At 37.6% G+C, this 18,716-nt stretch overlaps 1 protein-coding gene across 3 annotated transcripts in view; it reads left to right on the top strand.

Annotated features, from left to right (window-relative positions):
- Positions 1–18,716, top strand: part of KCTD3 (potassium channel tetramerization domain containing 3) — a 70,924-nt gene that overhangs the window by 33,148 nt on the left and 19,060 nt on the right. For all 3 annotated transcript variants that reach the window (XM_059998380.1, XM_059998369.1, XM_059998389.1), the window contains exons 10-14: positions 3,078–3,193; positions 12,099–12,186; positions 12,321–12,437; positions 14,332–14,502; positions 18,427–18,582. In XM_059998380.1, coding sequence (XP_059854363.1) covers positions 3,078–3,193; positions 12,099–12,186; positions 12,321–12,437; positions 14,332–14,502; positions 18,427–18,582 — 648 coding nt within the window. The remainder of the gene's footprint in view (positions 1–3,077; positions 3,194–12,098; positions 12,187–12,320; positions 12,438–14,331; positions 14,503–18,426; positions 18,583–18,716) is intronic.

The raw sequence follows: 18,716 nt of genomic DNA, 5'->3' as shown, positions 1-18,716 counted from the left end.
GCCTCAACAGCTCTAGACTCTGATCTCAGCTTTCTCAGTTGAGAGAAACCCTCACTTGATTCTCCCTTGGGTTTCACCTCGCTGTGGTCGGGAGAGCTTATACAGAAAGCCAGTGTGACCATGGGGCTTATCTTATGTATTTACTGTTTCAGGTCTTCTGCTCCCTGTTGTCTGGTGCCTAAAAACAGTTGCCTCATGTATTTTGGCCAGGTTTTTTGTATGGTGAGGAATAGTCTGATGCCATTTATTCCATCATGACTGGCAGTGAAAGTCCCCCCTAAAACTTTAGGGAAAAAAAAAATACTTTAAAAATTTTGAAATTATAATATACTGGTAAGTATACAGAAAAGAAATCAGTTGTGGGGTTTTTTTGTTTGTTTTTTTCAAATTGCCACTTGTAACATACCAATTAGTGAAGGAGATTTTATGCCTTGCTTTCTTTCCCCCCCAAAAACAAAGGGTGTGGTCAGTAGCTACCTTATGAGATGGTAGATGGTAATTTGTTCATGTAAAAGAGATTATTTGTTGTTACAAATATTCTTTAGGACCTGACGGCACCATCCGAAGAAGATTGTTAGGACTGGTGTATCCATGGTAGAGCTTCCCCAGAGGCTGAGCGCCTTTGTTGTAACTTACATAAGACATTGCTGCTGGATTGCCGCCATAAGCAGGGCCCCTTAAGACAGGAGCTCGTCATTACTTATACTGGTGTCCTCCCTGTGCATAGGGGTCAGCATTGTTGAGTCTAAGCAGGGGTGACACTTGAAATTTCTTGAGATCATTCAGAATGTCTTCCTTGATTTCCCAGAATCTCATTCTTCTCTCGAGTAATCAGTGTTTGTTGGTTTTCCTGTTTTTATTTCTACCATTCACATAGCCCATAGTACTGAATATAGTTACCTTAACATGTTCTGAAAAATTGTCTAGCATCAAGATTAAAGTACTAATACATGAGAGTCCCTGAAGTTGCGTGTGAAATGATTACTCTCTGCTTTGAAGTGGGAAGTTAATTTCTCAGCCAGTTCTGATCAGAGAGCTTATTAGCTTTTGTATGTGTGTTGTGTTTTATTTTGCTCTGGTTTTTTTGGTTGACAGGTTGGGCTGAGATGATCTATTCATGTGTATAAATATGTATTTATGAGTACATAAAAGTTAAAATGTACATATGGAAGACATTCTTAGCAATACTTTCCAGATTTGTTTGTTTTTCATTTTTGTCCAGTGTATATCATTTTTCTTTTTGCTAGATGCCTGGCTTTTTCAAGATTGGTTAAGAATTTTCAAGGTGTTGTTTATTGCCACTGGTCTTGTATATAGTACACTTCTGAACATAAAGAAATATCCCTCATTCATGTAAGATTCGAAAGAAATCAGTTATCTTTTCTGGCTTATGCTTTTTAACATATTACAGTCGCATTTAATTGGTTTGTTTCTCCCTGTGAGATCTTCAAAGCCTTGTGAATCCTTGTTTTTCTCAGTTAGATGCTGAGAAAATTGTTCGTGTTATCACACATTAGGTACTTTTATTTTTTGGGGGTACTTTTTTAAAAATAAAAAAACATACTTGAAACAGCTAAAGATACACATAAAACAATATTTTATAGTGAGGCTTATTTTCTAGAATAATTAGGTAAAAAGGTATTTCTCATAAGGTGCTTTTCAAGTAATAGAACACTATTTAAATGTCAAAATTGGATTATAACATTTTTAAGGTGAAAGTGAGCCTTGAGACATTTAGCTTGGACCCAATTTTATAGATCAGGTAAGTAAGAACCTGAAGGTGGCGAAGTAGGAACCTGAAGGTGGCAAAGAAAGGTACTGTCAGAGCCAGGATTCTGACCCAGAATCTCCTCCCTGCTGGTGTAGCACTCAGCTAAAGAGAGACAGCTGTGTAGGGCCATACATGCTGTACCAAGGTGAGCTGAGACATTCTTGACTCTTTTGCTGTTAATGTGGGCTATCCTTACAAGGTCCCTCACCTGCAACCCCGCTTCCCTTGTTTCTCAGGTTCCCTAGGCTTACCCATTCCTGATCCCCCAATTTGACGAATTCCTTTTCACCTTTTTAAAAAACCCAACTCAGATGGCTTCTTAGAAATATTCTCAAGCTCCTTTTCCTGCCCTCTTTTAGTCCTCTGGTTATTACTGTACTCTGTGCATCCTTCTGTTGTTATTGCATTAAAATTGGTTGTTTGTATTTTTTTCCTTTAAATCTTAAGTTCCTAGTAATATCCAGTCTTCTTACGTTTATTTGTTTTTTTTTAATTGAAGTTTAGTTGATTTACAGTATTGTGTTAGTTTCAGGCATACAGCAGAGTGATTCGGATATATATATATATATATATATATATATATATATATGTATATATACTTGTTTTTCATTCTTTTCCATTATAGGTGGTTACAAGATATTGAATATAATTCCCCATGCTATACACTAAATCCCTGTTTTTTATCTTCTCATATTTTTTAATCCCATGGCCTAGTATAGTTAGTGTCTTTGGAGTGAATTAAATTGAGATCTGCAGTGTTGGGAAACAAGAGGTTTAAAATAAGCTCTGATAAAGGCCTGAATGTTTGTTTTGAATACAGTGTGACTTCTTGCTGTTTTGTTTTGTTCTTTTCTCTTTTTTGCCTATTTCCAGATTTCTAGATACATTCTGGATAGTTGAGGTTGCCAAGTCTGTGTCGGTCCATGAGCAGGCTGCAGCTAAATCTCCTGTGGATTTTATGGAAATGCAGTGGGTTTTCTGAGTTAGCGAGTCTGGCATGAATCCAGGAATCCCAGGATTCTTTCTGTTTTATTTTGTTCACTTTAAATCTACGTGGTTGTTTTGATGATCAGCTAGGTTTGGGAGCCACAGCTTCAGGTAACAAGCTGTTCAGTCAGAGTGGGATTACTTGGGGTAGACTTCTATCTGCCGCTTAAGAGCTTACAGGTTTCTTATTTCTGGTTCCCAAAGTGTCTGGAACATAATTTGTAGAAATGAGATGCCTTTAAAAGATGTTTTTAATCTGGGTTTTGATTAATTCGAAAGATGGTGACTGATTAACCTCTATTCTTCATTATCATTTAAGGAGTGTTCAGCCTTGGTGTTCCTGTAGATGCTCTCTTCTTCATCGGTAACCAGTTGGTGGCCACGAGTCATACAGGGAAAGTGGGAGTGTGGAATGCTGTCACCCAGCACTGGCAGGTTGGTTTTAACTAATGCATATTGCAGAAATGAAATTATTTCTGAAACTCACGCTCATTATGCATCTGCTTTATTGTGGAATTCATATTGTTTCTGTTTTGATTATACAGTAAGTCCCCTGCATACGAACAAGTTCAGTTCCAAGAGTGTGTTTGTAAGTCCAATTTGTGAGTCCAATAAAGTTAGCCTAGGTACCCAACTAACACAATCTGCTATATAATACTGTACTGTAATAGGTTTATAATACTTTTCACACAAATAATACATAAAAGCAAACAAAAAATAAAGAAAACATTTTTAATCTTACAGTACAGTACCTTGAAAAGTACAGTAGGACTACAACAGCTGGCATCCAGGGGCTGGCATCGAGTGAACAGGCAGGAAGAGTTACTGACTAGAGGAGGGATTGGAGGTGGGAGATGGTAGAGCTGAAGGATCCTCAGCAATAGGAGATGGAGGGCAAGCTGCAGTTTCACTCACGCCTGACGTGGATGGCACAGGGTCTGGTTCCTTGCTGGATTCAATTCTGTCTACCCTCTTGAAAAAGCGATCCAGTGATGTCTAGGTAGTAGCTCTTTTTTTCTCCTCATAGATGACACGGTAGCACTGGATGCATTCTGAACGTCTGCTGCAACTTTGGTGTACTGTTCTACTTTTGGGTCCTGTGCCTCAGAAACTTAACAGTGCCTCCTCAGATAAAGAGAATCCCCTTGCCATTTCCTGTGTCATGAATCTCTTCTTAGCAGCACCAGCTACATCACCGCTGCCTTTACGCTTGCTTCCAGATATCCTGGGCTCGAAATAAAGATACTGTACTACTGTACTCTGTACAGTACTGTACAGTAAAGTACACAAAAGCACAACCACTTGTAGAGGATGTATGCACGTGACAGTGCACGCCAGACATGTGAACTAACTTACGTGATTGGACATTCGAACGCACATTTGCTTCCTCGAAAGTTTGCAAGTTGAAGGTTCGCATGTAGGGGACTTACTGTATAAAATATTGAATATATTTACTGCTAAGTTTGCTTCTGGATACAAGTTTGACTACATTTTCAAGAATTTTAAGTCACTTTGGAAAATGAGTGAGTTTTTAAACTGGTTTGACATTTCTTTATTTCCTTGAAATGTTTTAAGTTTCATGCCTTGGGAATAGTAGTCCAGGCAAACTTCATCTCCTGAGTGGGAGCACACTTCTGTGTGAAAATACATAGCCTGTTCAAGGAAAAGATAGCAAGCTAAACGGTTTCAAGTACTTGAGAGGAACAGGAAGGAGATAAGACTAAAAAAAAGGTTATTGCCTGATTCTGAAGGAGAGGGGAGAAATGAAAGGACTTTAAGCAGAGAGTGACTTGGCCAGATCCATGTTTTAGAAAGAGAACAGTGCTAGCTAATATGAAAAGTGGACTGGAGATCAGGGAAGTAATGCAGCAAAAGAGGCAGAGCTTCAACTAAAATGAGTAGACGGCAAAGATGAGACTAGCTGAAAACCATTTCATAAGCCTTCCTAAAAGGATTGGTATCTGATTCGATGGAGAAAAATTGAAGGAGAGAGAGATGGATTTCTAGTTCTGACAGTTGAGTGGCTGGTAATATTTTACATTGATAGGGAACGGAGGAGGAGAATCATATATGCTGGTAGATAGTGTGAGGAATAATTAGAATGACTAAATATGTTTACTTTGAGATTCCTGTGGGTATCCATATACAGGAGCTCAATATATAGTTGGAAGCACCCCTCTGGAATTTAGGGAAGAAGAAAAGGGCTAGAAAAAAGTATTTGGAAACCATAATACTTGGTAATTTAAAAATGGGAATTGGTAAGATTTTCCATTGAGAGGATATCTGCAGCGAAAGAAAAGCCAAAGTTAAAATCCTGAGGAACATTAGCTCTTAAGGGAACAAGATAGGAAACCGAGAGCCAAAGTGACACATATGATACGATTGAGAAATGACATTGGTTTTGTCAGTAGGATATCATTTGCAGATGTATTAATAAGTTAATTAGGTTTTGATTGGGGGGGCAGATTGCAGGAACTAAGGAATTAAAAGATCAGAGATTAGAGTTAGCAAATTCAGAGTGTTTCAAAAAATTTGGTGGTGAAGGAGAGCAGAGAAACAAAGTGATAGTTTAAGGATCAAGACTGGATGGAGGAAAAGATATTCAGTGCTTTATTTTACTTTTTCTCTAGGACGGGAGAAGTTGAGCATGCTTGTTAGTCAGAGAGGGGAGTTGACAGAGAAAGCATTTGAAGGTTGAAAGAATGAAGATGGTTGCTAGTGCCCTAGAAGCAAATGGGGTCTAGAACACAGCTGGAGGGGTTGCCCCAACAGAGTAGAGAGACTTCTTTCTCTGCGATGGAAGAGTGAGGAAGGCGTACTGTGGAGGAGAAAGACATTGGAAGTGTGTTTCAAGGATTGCAGAGATTATAAATCTTTATAATGGACCTGGCTGGTATAGCTATGTGAGTTTCTTCCTTAATCCTCAGTACTGGGAACAGAAGCAAGAGAAAACAGTGTCGGCCTGATTCAGGATTGGAGATGTAATAAAATGGGTATGACACACAAAGGGATGAGAAAACATGAAGTGGCAAAGTAATTGAAACTGTAAGATCAAGAAATGAAGGAGTGCCAGGTCAGCAGAGGGGGATGCAGGGATTCAAGGGACTAGAGGGATGTGAAAGCAGGTTGGTGACTTACAAGGAGTGGGAATTGTTGTGGTCAAAGACTGGAGTTAAGGTTTTGGAGTTGGAGCAGTTCTCATTGACGTAGCCATTTAAATCATGTGTTGAACTGACTTAAAGATGAAAGTAGTTAAAATAGTGGTCAGAGAACTGTAAGGGTCATCAGGGTGAACATTTAGGTGCCAGAACAGTAATGGAGAATGGGACAAAAAGCTAACTGATCCAGGTGCCCAGCTCCTCAGCAGAAGTGGTGTGTTGATCTGGAAGCTGCAGTCTGGGCAGAGGTAGGGTAATTGAATGTCGTGATTGGACTGAGCTTGTGGAGGGACATTCTTAAGGGCGTACGGCCGCGCCTGAGATGCTGGGGAAATGGTGAGAGAATGAATGACTTCCGATGAGAGAGATGGCAATCGGAGAAAGTTAAATTTCATTCTAGATGGAGACATGGAAGTCATGTTTGTAGAAAAAATATATTAGCCAAGAGTGGACCTTCCATATAGGCACAGAAAAGGCATTATAAAGGTTGTTACCATGAAAGTGATGGGCCAAGGAATGTGGGGAAGGACTGATCTAGGTTAATCTAAAGTTGAGGTGGAGGGAAGTCGATCAGAGGGATTCTTCAGCTGGTGATATTTCTGTAAAGAGGAATGTGGATTTTAATGGTTTATGGAAGATCTGCTCTCAGGTAGGTTACGTGGCTAATTATGTCCAGCGAGCTTTTAGTGGCTCTGAGAAGCTGTGCTATCTGTGCCGTAGAACTCCCAAGGTGCATTTAGGTTTCTAAAGAAACATGTTTCCTTCTTTTTTTTTTTTTTTTTTTTTTTGCGGTACGCGGGCCTCTCACTGTTGTGGCCTCTCCCGTTGCGGAGCGCAGGCTCAGCGGCCGTGGCTCACGGGCCCAGCCCGCTCCGCGGCATGTGGGATCTTCCCGGACCGGGGCACAAACCCGTGTCCCCTGCATCGGCAGGCGGACTCTCAACCACTGTGCCACCAGGGAAGCCCAGGAACATGTTTCTTCATTACCTTCTTTGTTTTTTACTAATGTCACAACTGCATATAAAAGTTTTCATATTTTGAGATCCCAAAAACTATACTAGCATCCTCAAAGTGGATACTTCACCTTAAGCGTTTAGTCCTGTATGTATAACCTGTTGCTTCTTGTTTGGTGTATGCATGAGTTGAAAACCATAGCTGACAAAGTAGGTTTGTTATTACATTTCAGGAAGACCTGGGGTAAGTCGAGCATTCATGCAGCAAACAAGCCTTATAACTTTTAGCCCAGATAGATGATTTATTTTTTTGGTGGTGCAGTGCAGAGCTAGGATGTAATGAAATCTCAGTGTCTGATCTGCAAACCTCAACGGACAGTTCTGACCTGAGGCTGGCTGCTGTGGCACTGGATGAGCGGGTTCTGATCTGGCCTTTAGCAACAGTTCTGCCCATGAGTGACACAGAAGGTACACAGGACAACTAGTGTAGTTTGTGACTCTCGCTGTACAGTCAAGATTGATTTGAGGTATTTGAGTCAGACAAACGAGCCTGAGAGCGAGAGAGCAAGCGTTTTTGAGCCTAAAAGCGGTTGTGATATTTTGGTGTAGCAGTTTCTTATTAGGACAGCTTCAATAAAATGTTAATGAAAATTTTATAAGAGTATTGTATCTGATTTGGGTAAGAAAAAAGAAAAATATTTTTAGAAGGAAAGTTTCAGTGTTTTCTTCTTTTTTTTGTTTAATTCCTCTTCATTAGACTTCAGAAGATTAATAATAAGGAATTAGTGTTTCAGATACATGGCCTAGGCTGAGTTACGTGGCAGAATAGTAACTTTAGGCATTATTTCCCAAGTTGTGCAAGTTTAAATTTAGATGTATATTGGAAACATAGATTATACATGTTTCATTCTCATATCAAAGCAGAGAGACAGTGTTGGAAGTTAGTCCTGGAAAGTCATTGTGTATTGTGATTGCTAAAGGATCAGAGAGCTCTGTCTGTGTTCATTCTGAAAGACGAGAGATCTTCAGCCAGAGTCACCATCTGAGTCACAGCCTGGCCTCTAAATGAACAGTGGAGGACGAGCTTGAGGAGGAAATACTGGCTGTGGGAACAAGGAGTCAGAGTGAATTTCTGTGCTCTTATGGGCTGTGCCGGACAAGAACTAGGGAGGCTTATTTGATGTAGCTTCTCTTCTTTTGTGCTCTGATGCACTTGTAGCACTGATGTCACAAGTAGGGTTTGGTGGGATTTACTTTTTTGTTTTTATAATAGGTTTATGAACCCCTGCAAGTTAGGAACAAGAATAAGGTGGGCGTTGGAATCTTAGGCCCAGAATTCATTGGAGAGGACTGACATTTGGGTGTCTTATTATGTCCTGAACACTATCCCAAGTACGTTGTATTTCTTACTTGGGATTTACAGTAATGTAGCTGAATTAGATCAATTATTGGTAAGAAGACTTGACATTTTGGTGTCTATTATGTACTGACCACTACCCTGAGTATGTTATATTTGCTTACTTAGGATTTACAGTAACATAGCTAAATCAGCTGACATATAGAAATATTGGGTAAAAATATTAAAACAGCATATATTGTATCTATATCAAGTATTGAATTACATTTATTTGTTTGTTTATACATATTTGCATGTCACGTATCAGAGTAAAGGCTCTGGGGTCTGGGGTTCTACCAGGCATAGGAGGCATGGCTTCATGGGACAGTGTAAACCAGCCTCCTGCAAAAAGCTGACGCTTTAAAGGTCTGCCTCAGTCCCTGAGAAGAAGAATGGGAAAATTTTGCTCAACAATTTTGGAACAAGAAAGCTTGACCTGTGTTTAGTGTCTTGGACTGGGGAGAGGTGGTGCAGGGGAAAACCATCAATGAGAAATTGAGACCAAAATAATCAAATTAGGAGTACAAATGTGCAAATTGAAAACACAAAGGTAAGTATGGGAACTCCAATTTGAGAAATTAATGTAAAAAGCTGGTCTAGGGCCATTTGCATTTCCAAATGTGGACATGAAACTGAACTTTCACAAATATGGTGCACAGGACTCTGCAGAAGAAATATTTTCTGCTGAAAGTGAGCCCATAACCTCCCCAAATTTGTAAACTACACATGAAACATGAAAGCAAATGAAGGAAAGTCATCAAATGTTAGCAGAGTCATCAAATGTTAGCAGTTAGAGTACAGATGTACCCCAAAGCTGAAAATAATTGAACAATTAGACAACTAATGTAGAATAAATTTCTGAAGTTATTTAATGAGATAGAAGAAGGACTAGACTATAACGAAGGAATAGGACCAGTCAGAAAAGAAGCAAAATGAAAGAGTAGAAATTTAAAGGTCATTGAAAATTAAAAACAAAATTCTGACTTAATGTGTTGAATAGAAGGACAATGAATTGACAGACACATTTGAAAAAAATCATTCACGCTGAAGCAGAAAGAGTGAGAAAATATGAAAAGAAAAAAATGAGAAAATCACTTTCAGAAAGGAACAGTGGAGGTGGGGCAATTTAGAAAAGATAATTGCTAACAATTTTGGAGAGTTGAAGAAAGACATGACTCTACTGATTAAAGAAATACATCAAGGCCAAATAAAATGAGAGTCACACTTACACACATGGTGATGTGTTGGGTTGGCAAAAAAGTTCATTAGGGTTTTTCCATAGGATCTTACGGGAAAACCTGAACGAACCTTTTGGCCAACCAATAATAGAAGATAAAAGTATCATAAAGGTGTCCACAGAGTTATGAGAGGTACACTGTAGTTAGACTTAAAACAGACTCTTCATCACCAGCAGTAGAATCCAGAAGACAATAGGCTATTCTCAAGTTAGTTGGGGAAATAACTTTCAACTTAGGATTTCATATCCAGCAAAACTATCATTCAAACATGAATGAGAGATGTTTTCAGATAATACAGACAAAGTTTGTCACTTATAACCTTCAGTGGAAGGACCTCTATAGAAATGCCCTTTGATAAGGTTATTTATACTTAGAAGAGGAAGTAGTGGAATACAATAAACATGACTAGCCAAAGAATTTGTAGATGTGTTGGTGACTCTAAATAAGTCTAAAAAGTAATGGGTGAGGGTTAAAACATACTGATGTTAAAAACAGTGGTCATCATGCAGGTAGAGATTGTGGTTAAAGGATTCTAGGGGCCTTGTGTTGCTTGGGAAGATAGTGATTTTCAAAATGTAGATCATTTAAATTTTTACATAGGAGTTAATGATAATCACTGCATGCAACGTTAGGAGAGAAAACCCACTTCCACCTTAGGTTTGTGACCACCGTGACTGAACCAAATATACTAATCAGTATGGTGTCTCAGGTTCCTGACGTGAAGCTGTTGGGGTAAAGAAGAGGAGGCCATGAAAGGCTGGCTCCTTGCTTATGCTGGGAGAGAAGAACTTAGTACCAACTCCTCTGTAACCTAACTTTACTTATCCTCTGCTTTCCCTGTTCTCCTTGTACTGAGGGGTAGACATGAGCAGAAAAGCAGGACGTGCTCAGGGGTTGCAGGAAAAGAGGTAGGAAGGCTCTAGTCCTGGAGCCCATCCTCCCAGGGAACTGAAAGGTCAGATATCTGTCTTGGACGTGCCTGGGAAAGCTCCAGGCCGCTGCTGCTCTTTCACTGAAAAATGGGTCCAGAGGGAGAGGAATCTCATGGCCTTACCTATGCCCAGCCTCTGACTGTGAAGATTCTGGGTAGAATTGAAGCTCTTCTTGGAGTGCTGGAGCTAAAATGATGCACTTGGTGTAAGAAAATTGGTCAGTGAAGCAGCCTTCCCTCCATTTTTCAGACATCTTTACTCATATCACTGAGAAGTTGTCGGTGTTTACCTGCTACGAAACGTGTTGGCTCTGATGAGACAGAAACCTGACCTGGGGTTGGGGGTGATCATTGAGTCTTTGCAGAGATATTTCTAGTGTAACTTACAACCATGCAGGACACCAGAAGGCACACACAGAAATTAGGGTCATGGACATGAACGGCTTCTAGGAATCATTATTTCCAAGTTTTAGCTGTTTTTAAATTTGTGTTTTTAGTTAGACTCTTTTGCTGTATTTGCTGTTCTGTCAGAAGTGTGCCTTTTCCCTTTCTCTACCTAACTCCTAGTTAGTTTTTTAGTTTTCAAGCTTTACTTTCTTTTTGAACTTTTCCTTGATCTTTGTGCTTCTCCCTGGACTGGGGTTGAGATGGGAATCCTTTCTCCCTCTTCTATGATTGTATTGCACACCCTGTTTATACATTAAATAATGTATAATGTATACTGTGATAGGCATTAATGTGCTTATCACATTATAATTGTCTTTATTTTTCTTTCTTGCCCACAAGTTTCTAAGCTTCTACAGAGCAAAAGTGATATTTCACATCCCTTATCCATTCCAGTACTTGTTCACCTGGATAATATCTGGTACATAAAAAGTGTTTCATTTAAATGTTGTGTGTAAACTTTCACATGCATGTCTGGCCTGGCTGTACATAGGGATGATTCAGTTTGATCTCATCGCCAGTACAATAACACTTTTTGTTTGTTTTTCATTTTGTTTTATAGTAAAAATCATGCCCTTTGCTTTTCTCTTGGCACACACATAGGCATTCATTAATTTGTAACTAGACTGATTTGCTTGGAAAACTGATTTTTTTTAATTCTAGTACTTGAAAAAATAAAAGCATTTGAGAACTTGTTTGGCCATTTCCTAGGAAATAGACGTGAAGTATTTAGTGGGGAATATGAAAGTAGAGAAGACTACCTTTTCAAAGAAATGGTAATGAACTACCAAGGGAGCGAGTGCTACCTAGAAATCGGTTGATCTGTTTTCTAGTTCTGATTCTGGGCAGGTCATTTCATCTCTTCTATGAGAGAGACAAGGGAGAAAGGGGCCTGGTCAGACTTGGTTTTCCAGTCCTAAAGTGTGCTGTGACCTCACAGTCATGTGCAGAAAAAGGAAATGAGTAAATTCTGAAAGGAAAGTGCTGCTGTTGGAAATAAAAAATTTTTTAGAAAAGCTTTAAAAGGTCAGAGTTCCCCTTGGAGGTGTGCGTGTGTGTGTGTGTGTGTGTGTGTGTGTAAAGAAAGTATTTTCTAAGCCCTACTTAAATCGGATATTAGTATCCTTTTTATTAAAAGACTCAAAAATTTTGAGGAAATTGAGCAGAAAATATAGATTGTAATTAATAACTGACATCTAACAATATTCTCACTACATCAGGTTCAAGACGTTGTTCCTATAACTAGTTATGACACTGCTGGGTCGTTCCTTCTCCTGGGATGTAACAATGGATCAATATATTATATAGGTAAGTGGTCAGACACTTAGTATGGTCCTATTTAGTATGATTTTTAAAATGAGAACAAGAAAATATTACCTTTTTTAGTTTTAAATAGATTCACTATTTATTTTAATGCTATTTAATTCTTTTTTTATTTTTAGATATGCAGAAGTTCCCTTTGCGAATGAAGGATAACGATCTTCTTGTAACTGAACTTTATCATGATCCTTCAAATGATGCTATTACTGCTCTGAGTGTTTACCTCACACCCAAAACAAGTTAGTGCATAGAAAAATTATTATAAATTGTTGGAGTTCTTTTGATAATGTATGTTTATTCGTTGGTTTATTGTAACACTAATCTGGCCCTTTGTTTTGGTGAACTGCAGTGCTGAGGATTTCATCTCTTAGAGTCTAATGTTTATGTTTGGTTTTATACTGAAGTCAGACATGACCAGTAAACATAATCTGAGGTGGGAAGTTAGAACTTTCCCTCTTGTGAATTGTATTGTTAAGCCCTACTATTATAATAATAACTAAAATTATTTGTTAAACTTATCTGCACATTTACCTTCCTATGACAGCTGATTTCATTTTGGAATTAAGAGCTTTATTTTTTTTTCACAACAATAACAACAACGAAAGCTTTTAGACTTTTAATCTCTATTGAAAATTTCTCTGGGAAATTTTAAATTTAAGTTTTGGAAAACCTCAGTATCCATAACTTATTGCTTTTTCAAAGGCCATTGCAATGAAATTAACAAACTAGCTCTGTAAATTATTAAGAATTTTTATATTCTAGAGTGAAAGATAAACATAAATGGGAAATTCAAAATTTATCTGTAATGAAAGGAATTCTAGGAAATACTTACATGTGGCTAGTAATATTAATAGTTTGAATACGTTACTTGTGTAATCATTTCATTGAATGCATTGTAATAAATCATTATCTTCGGTATGAAAGAAAGAAAGATTCTGGTGTGCACAGATGATTTTGATTGAAATTGTAGGATTTAAACTATGTTGCTCCAGAACAGAGGTCAGCAAACCATGCTCTTTTTATTAATAGTTTTATGTATTGTCTTTGGCTGCTTTTCTGCAACTGTGACAGAGTCGAGTGGCTGTACAGAGACAGTGTGGCATGCAAAGTTTAAACTATTTGCTTTTTATAGAAAGTTTGCTGACCCCTGCTCTAGAATGAGATATGCTCCCCTCCCCGGCCCCAGTCTAATTAAAAAGGGAGAATAAAACTTCTTTTGAGGTGGCAGTGTCTTCTTTTAAGACACAAGAATGGAGTTGCCTTTTAAGTTTTGAGAAGTGTTTTCCATAGCATGCCCTTTTCCTTCGATTCCAGTATTTTCACGTGAATCAGAAAGAACAGCTATCAAAGCTAAGAGAGGTTCTCTGTGACGCTTTTAAGGAATGTAGGTCACTGAACTCCATTCTGTCTTAAATATATGATGGAATCTGGGCACTTGTTTGAAAAAAAAGCCACAGATGAACCTGACGTCATGAGCTAGTTGTATATAATTAGAAGAGAACAACATAGGTAAATGTGATGTAAGCAATGGAATGGATATATTTTCCCATAGTTATAACAGTTTTGAAACTGTTGAATAGTACATGGATTACTTGATTATTCAAAGAGAAGATTCAATATTGTGGCAGAAGTAAAACAGATGGTCATTCGAGGCTAGAAATAATATGGAGTATTGCTTTAGGAATACTGTGTTGTGTCAGTGGTGTTCTTAGCATGTCAGATTTATTCCTTAAACATTTAATGAGTACCTACTATGTCTCAGGCACTCTGTAAGGTGATATAGATTAAAAAATGATTATGATTCAGTCTCTTATCAATAAAGAGTAGAGGTAGATAGACATGGAAATAGAGAATTGGGGTGTTACAGTTGCTCTGATAGAACCTAATACATAGTACAAGGGAGAGAGTGAACAATTCTATATTGGAGTGAGTGTTAGGAAAGGATTTGTAAAGGAAAGAATGAATTTAAGATGGTCAGAGAAGTCTTAAGATTTCTTTGCTGAGCTGGATTTGGGGCTGATAACAAGTGCTGAATCCAGCTCTGCCTCTTCTATCACAGGGAACACTTTGCAAGGGCAGCTTTCTTTTTATTGTCTTCTATTATATCACCTTTCAATTTTTGATTTTGGTTAGGTGTCAGTGGTAACTGGATTGAGATTGCCTATGGTACGAGCTCTGGAGCAGTACGAGTAATTGTGCAGCACCCAGAGACGGTTGGGTCAGGCCCTCAGCTTTTTCAGACCTTCACAGTTCACCGAAGTCCCGTCACAAAAATCATGCTCTCAGAGAAGCATCTTGTATCAGGTAAAGTGATTTTATTAGTACTGGTAAGGAGGTCTACCTCATGTCATGTAAAACCTTGCCTTGGGTGTTATTTTTTAGACTCCTACAAATTAAAAGAATATAAAAGCAGTGTTTTATGTAAGAAAAACACACCAGAAAAAGTGGTAGAAAAGTTTAATAACTGAAGAAATACTATGATTGTCTTCTGAGGTTTCTTTGATATTGTCTGGTTGTAGTATACATAAATTTAGAAGGCATCATATCTTTTATTTACTCTCTATTTTAATATTTGGTTCTTATGGCATATTTTACTTCAGAATATTTATCATAATCCTGTTGAAGAATGTTTTATTAGAGAAATTTTTCAAGTATGAATATAATATAAATTTGGTTGTGTTGTCTTAAGGTTTAATGCTAAAGTTAGTAGAATGTTAGTAGTCTAACATCAACTACTGTTAAAAATTAGTAAAATGTGTAAAGAGATGTGAAGAAAATAACATTTGTGGGTTTGTTGTTCTTCATAGTCATATATGTTTCTAACATTTAGATACTAATTTGATACTTAAAAAATTAGTTACAGATTTTCAAGCAAAATTAGCCTGACACAAAATAAAATGATCACAAAGTAAAATTCCATCATGAGATTCAATGTCTATGATAGATGATTTCTGAAAGCGTTGATGAAAATTGAATTGAGTCAGGTTTATCAGTAGTTTGCTTTTTTAAAACAATCTTGCATTAAATCTTTTGTAGATCAGCTCCTGCCTAACTTAAATTTTTATAAACATCCTTTTCATGCATCAGCTTTGTTTATATGAAGACTACCTAATATAAAAAGATGCTGCATCTTTCACTAATTAAACACCAAATGGAGCTGAAATACCTTGTCCATATATGAATGGATGGATGGATGGATGAATATGCTTTTATTGAATGTCTCATTGTTTTGGATGTAATTATGCCTTTCTGAAACAGTCTCTTTTTTAATCTTTCATAGAGCAGTACTCATCTAATATCTGCCTCGCTGAGGAGTTTTTCTCACTCTGTATGGCTGGTTCCTCCTCTTTTGCCCAGTTACTAAGTGTTGGATTGCCTCAGATCTCTTTCTAGATTTTCCATTCTTTGTCTGTACTTTCCCTGGTGATTTGAATATTATTATCTACATGCCAGTGACTCCCAGACTTGCCCTTCACCTGTGACCATCCACAGAGTTCCAAATTGTATATCCAGTGCTTGTGCTTAGTATTTGGTTGTATGTTTAATAGGCATCTCTAAATTAACCTAGATAAAATAGTACTTTTGATTTCTGTCTCAAAAGCCATCTTAGTATACAATATCACTACTCATTTACCCAAGCTGAAAATCTAGGAATCACACTTGATTCTTCCCTTTTTCTCACTGCACCCGCCTCCCCCTGCCCTCCACATAACGTGTAATACATCAGTAGGTCCCGTTTCTCTGCTTCAACATACATCACAAGTCTGATTACTTCACTTGTGTCCATTGCTGCCAGCCCCTTAGCTCAAATCAGCATTTCTCCCCTAGGTTACTCCATTCTTTCCCTGTTTCTGTCTTGGCTCTCTATGGTACATGTTCCACACAGCAGCCAGAAATATCTTTAGAAATGCAAAGCAGGACTTCCCTGGTGGCGCAGTGGTTAAGAATCCGCCTGCCAATGCAGGGGGCACGGATTCGAGCCCTGGTCCAGAAAAATCCCACATGCTGTGGAGCAACTAAGCCCGTGTGTGCCACAGCTACTGAGCCTGTGCTCTAGAACCCGCGAGCCACAACTACTGAGCCTGTGTACCTAGAGCCCGTGCTCTGCGACAAGAGAAGCCACCGCAATGAGAAGCCCGTGCACCGCAACGAAGAGTAGCCCCTGCTCACTGCAACTAGAGAAAGTCCACACAGAGCAACGAAGACCCAATACAGCCAAAAATAAATAAATAAATAAATAAAATTTATTTTAAAAAAAAGAAAAAGAAATGCAAAGCAGATCTGATTTCCGATGGCTTCTTTCTGTTTATAGAATGAACAGAATGAACAGATTAATACGGCTCTTCCTGTTCCGGATCCTGCTCACCTGCTCACCACGCCTCCCATGTCACTTTTCTTACTGCTCATGATACCTAACTCATTGGCTTTTCTATTTCTTAAAATTGCCTTAGAAACTTTGCACTTGTTCTTTTCATTTGACATCTTCTTTCTTAGATGGTTGTTTCGCTGTCTCTCCTTGACATTCAGGTCCCATTTCAAATACCTCCTCAGTGAGGCCTCCTTGGCCACCCTGTCTAAACTAGCTAGCCCTCTGTCTAACAGGCACTTTCTGCTATCAGTATGTTGATTTGTTTTCTTCACAGACTTATCACTTTGTTTCTTATTTATCATCTCTTTCCCTCTTCTAGAATATAGTAAGTTTCTACAGCAGCAGAAGCTTTTGTTCTCCACCCTATTCTCAGCACTTAGCATAGTCCTTACGAATAAATGTTGTATAAAATGAGGTAATTTGGTCCCGTGAGAAAATAGACTATTTCTTTGCAAGATTGTTTTGATGTTTAAATGACAATGCCATACTCAGTAGCAGTTGATATTATTTTGATGGTAATGATGTTATTGTTGGATGTGATGTCAAAGAGCTATGTAGTTAAATTTGCATTTTAACAACAAGTATTTCATGTAGGTTTGAAATGTTAGATAATGATTAATACTAACAAAATTGCATAATTGCATTATTTTTTGAATTTTATTTTTTATACAGCAGGTTCTTATTATCTACTTTATACATATTAGTGTATATATGTCAATCCCATAGTTGCATTTTTGAGTCAGCTAGAAGTATTTGTTATTTTTCTGAATCCTAGTAAGCTTAATAATGAAATTAGGAAATTATTTCCCATGAAGCTGATTCAGTAGCCTAGAAGTAAATGTCTTCTTTTTCACCAGAAAACTGGCATCCTGAGAACTGAGAATTTTGTTGTATAAGTAACATATGTACACTTTTTATTCTTATTGCTGTCTGCCAAAATTAAATTTCTGAAGTTTTGTTTAAAATATGCAACTGTGACATTTTATCCAGTAGGAAATGTTGTGTGCATATAAGAAGTTTTGGATACTTTCCTAGTAGATACTGATGAGTTCATAATAAATGGCAAATTAATACATTTTTTATTAAGGCACGCCGCAAAAGTACAGTTCTTACATTAATGATATCATTTTTTTGGTTTACAGTTTTTAGCAGAGTATCTATTCAGACAGAAAAAACAGCAGAAATAGATTACTTGTTAGGAGATATCTCAATATATACCCACTTAATATTACCGTGAAAAAATAAATCTAATTGGAATATGTTTTTTAAATGCAGACTCTCATATAAAAATAATTCTCAGCTTTAGTATTGAAATCTTAATTTTTCTTGATGCAACTGTGAATGAGCAATAAATAACTGGTTCCTATAAGCTTTTTGACAAATGTTATTTGTGCCAGTAAATTCTCAGTAGCTCCTGATCTTGGTTGTTTAATATTGGAGTAACATAAGCAGAAACAATTTATATGGTTGGAAAAAATAAACTAGGCAACTTGTTTACAATGGAGTTTAGCCACAGAACAGAAAAATATTCAGCATCTTCTCTCTTACATACACATTTTTTTTAACCTTCTCTAAATTCATACCCTACAGGCTACTTTTATAAGGATCCATAGATTTTACTTATATACCTTATATTTGCAGCAAGGTAAACCATATTCAGTTATCTCATTTTTGTTGGCTAGGTACAAATTAAGTGTAATTTTAAGCTAAGTAAGCTGTTTGCCACTCAAAATGTGCTACGATCTGTTTTCTGTAAATTATAGTGAAAAAAGTTAAAATATGTTTATAAAGGTGATTTTGTTGGTGCTCTCATAATCTATATTTATTAACAACTGTTGTGTGCTCTCTTTCTCTCCTAGTCTGTGCAGATAATAATCATGTCCGGACATGGACGGTAACACGATTCAGAGGAATGATCTCTACTCAGCCAGGTTCTACTCCTCTAGCATCGTTCAAGATACTGTCCCTGGAGGAGACAGAAAGCCATGGAAGCTATTCCTCTGGAAACGACATAGGTGAGCTAGATCTTTTGGGGGGACATTTTCAAGTACTGTGTAGGCAATGCTGAAGAAGTATATTATCTGTAGTAGAAACCTAAAAAGGAGTTTTAAATATAGGTTTTTCATTTTCACTTTGAAACTCATTTAAA

The sequence above is a fragment of the Delphinus delphis genome, chromosome 1, assembly GCF_949987515.2.
Source record: "Delphinus delphis chromosome 1, mDelDel1.2, whole genome shotgun sequence".
Taxonomy (NCBI): Eukaryota; Metazoa; Chordata; class Mammalia; order Artiodactyla; family Delphinidae; genus Delphinus; species Delphinus delphis.
This window is presented reverse-complemented; position numbering and strand designations above follow the sequence as displayed.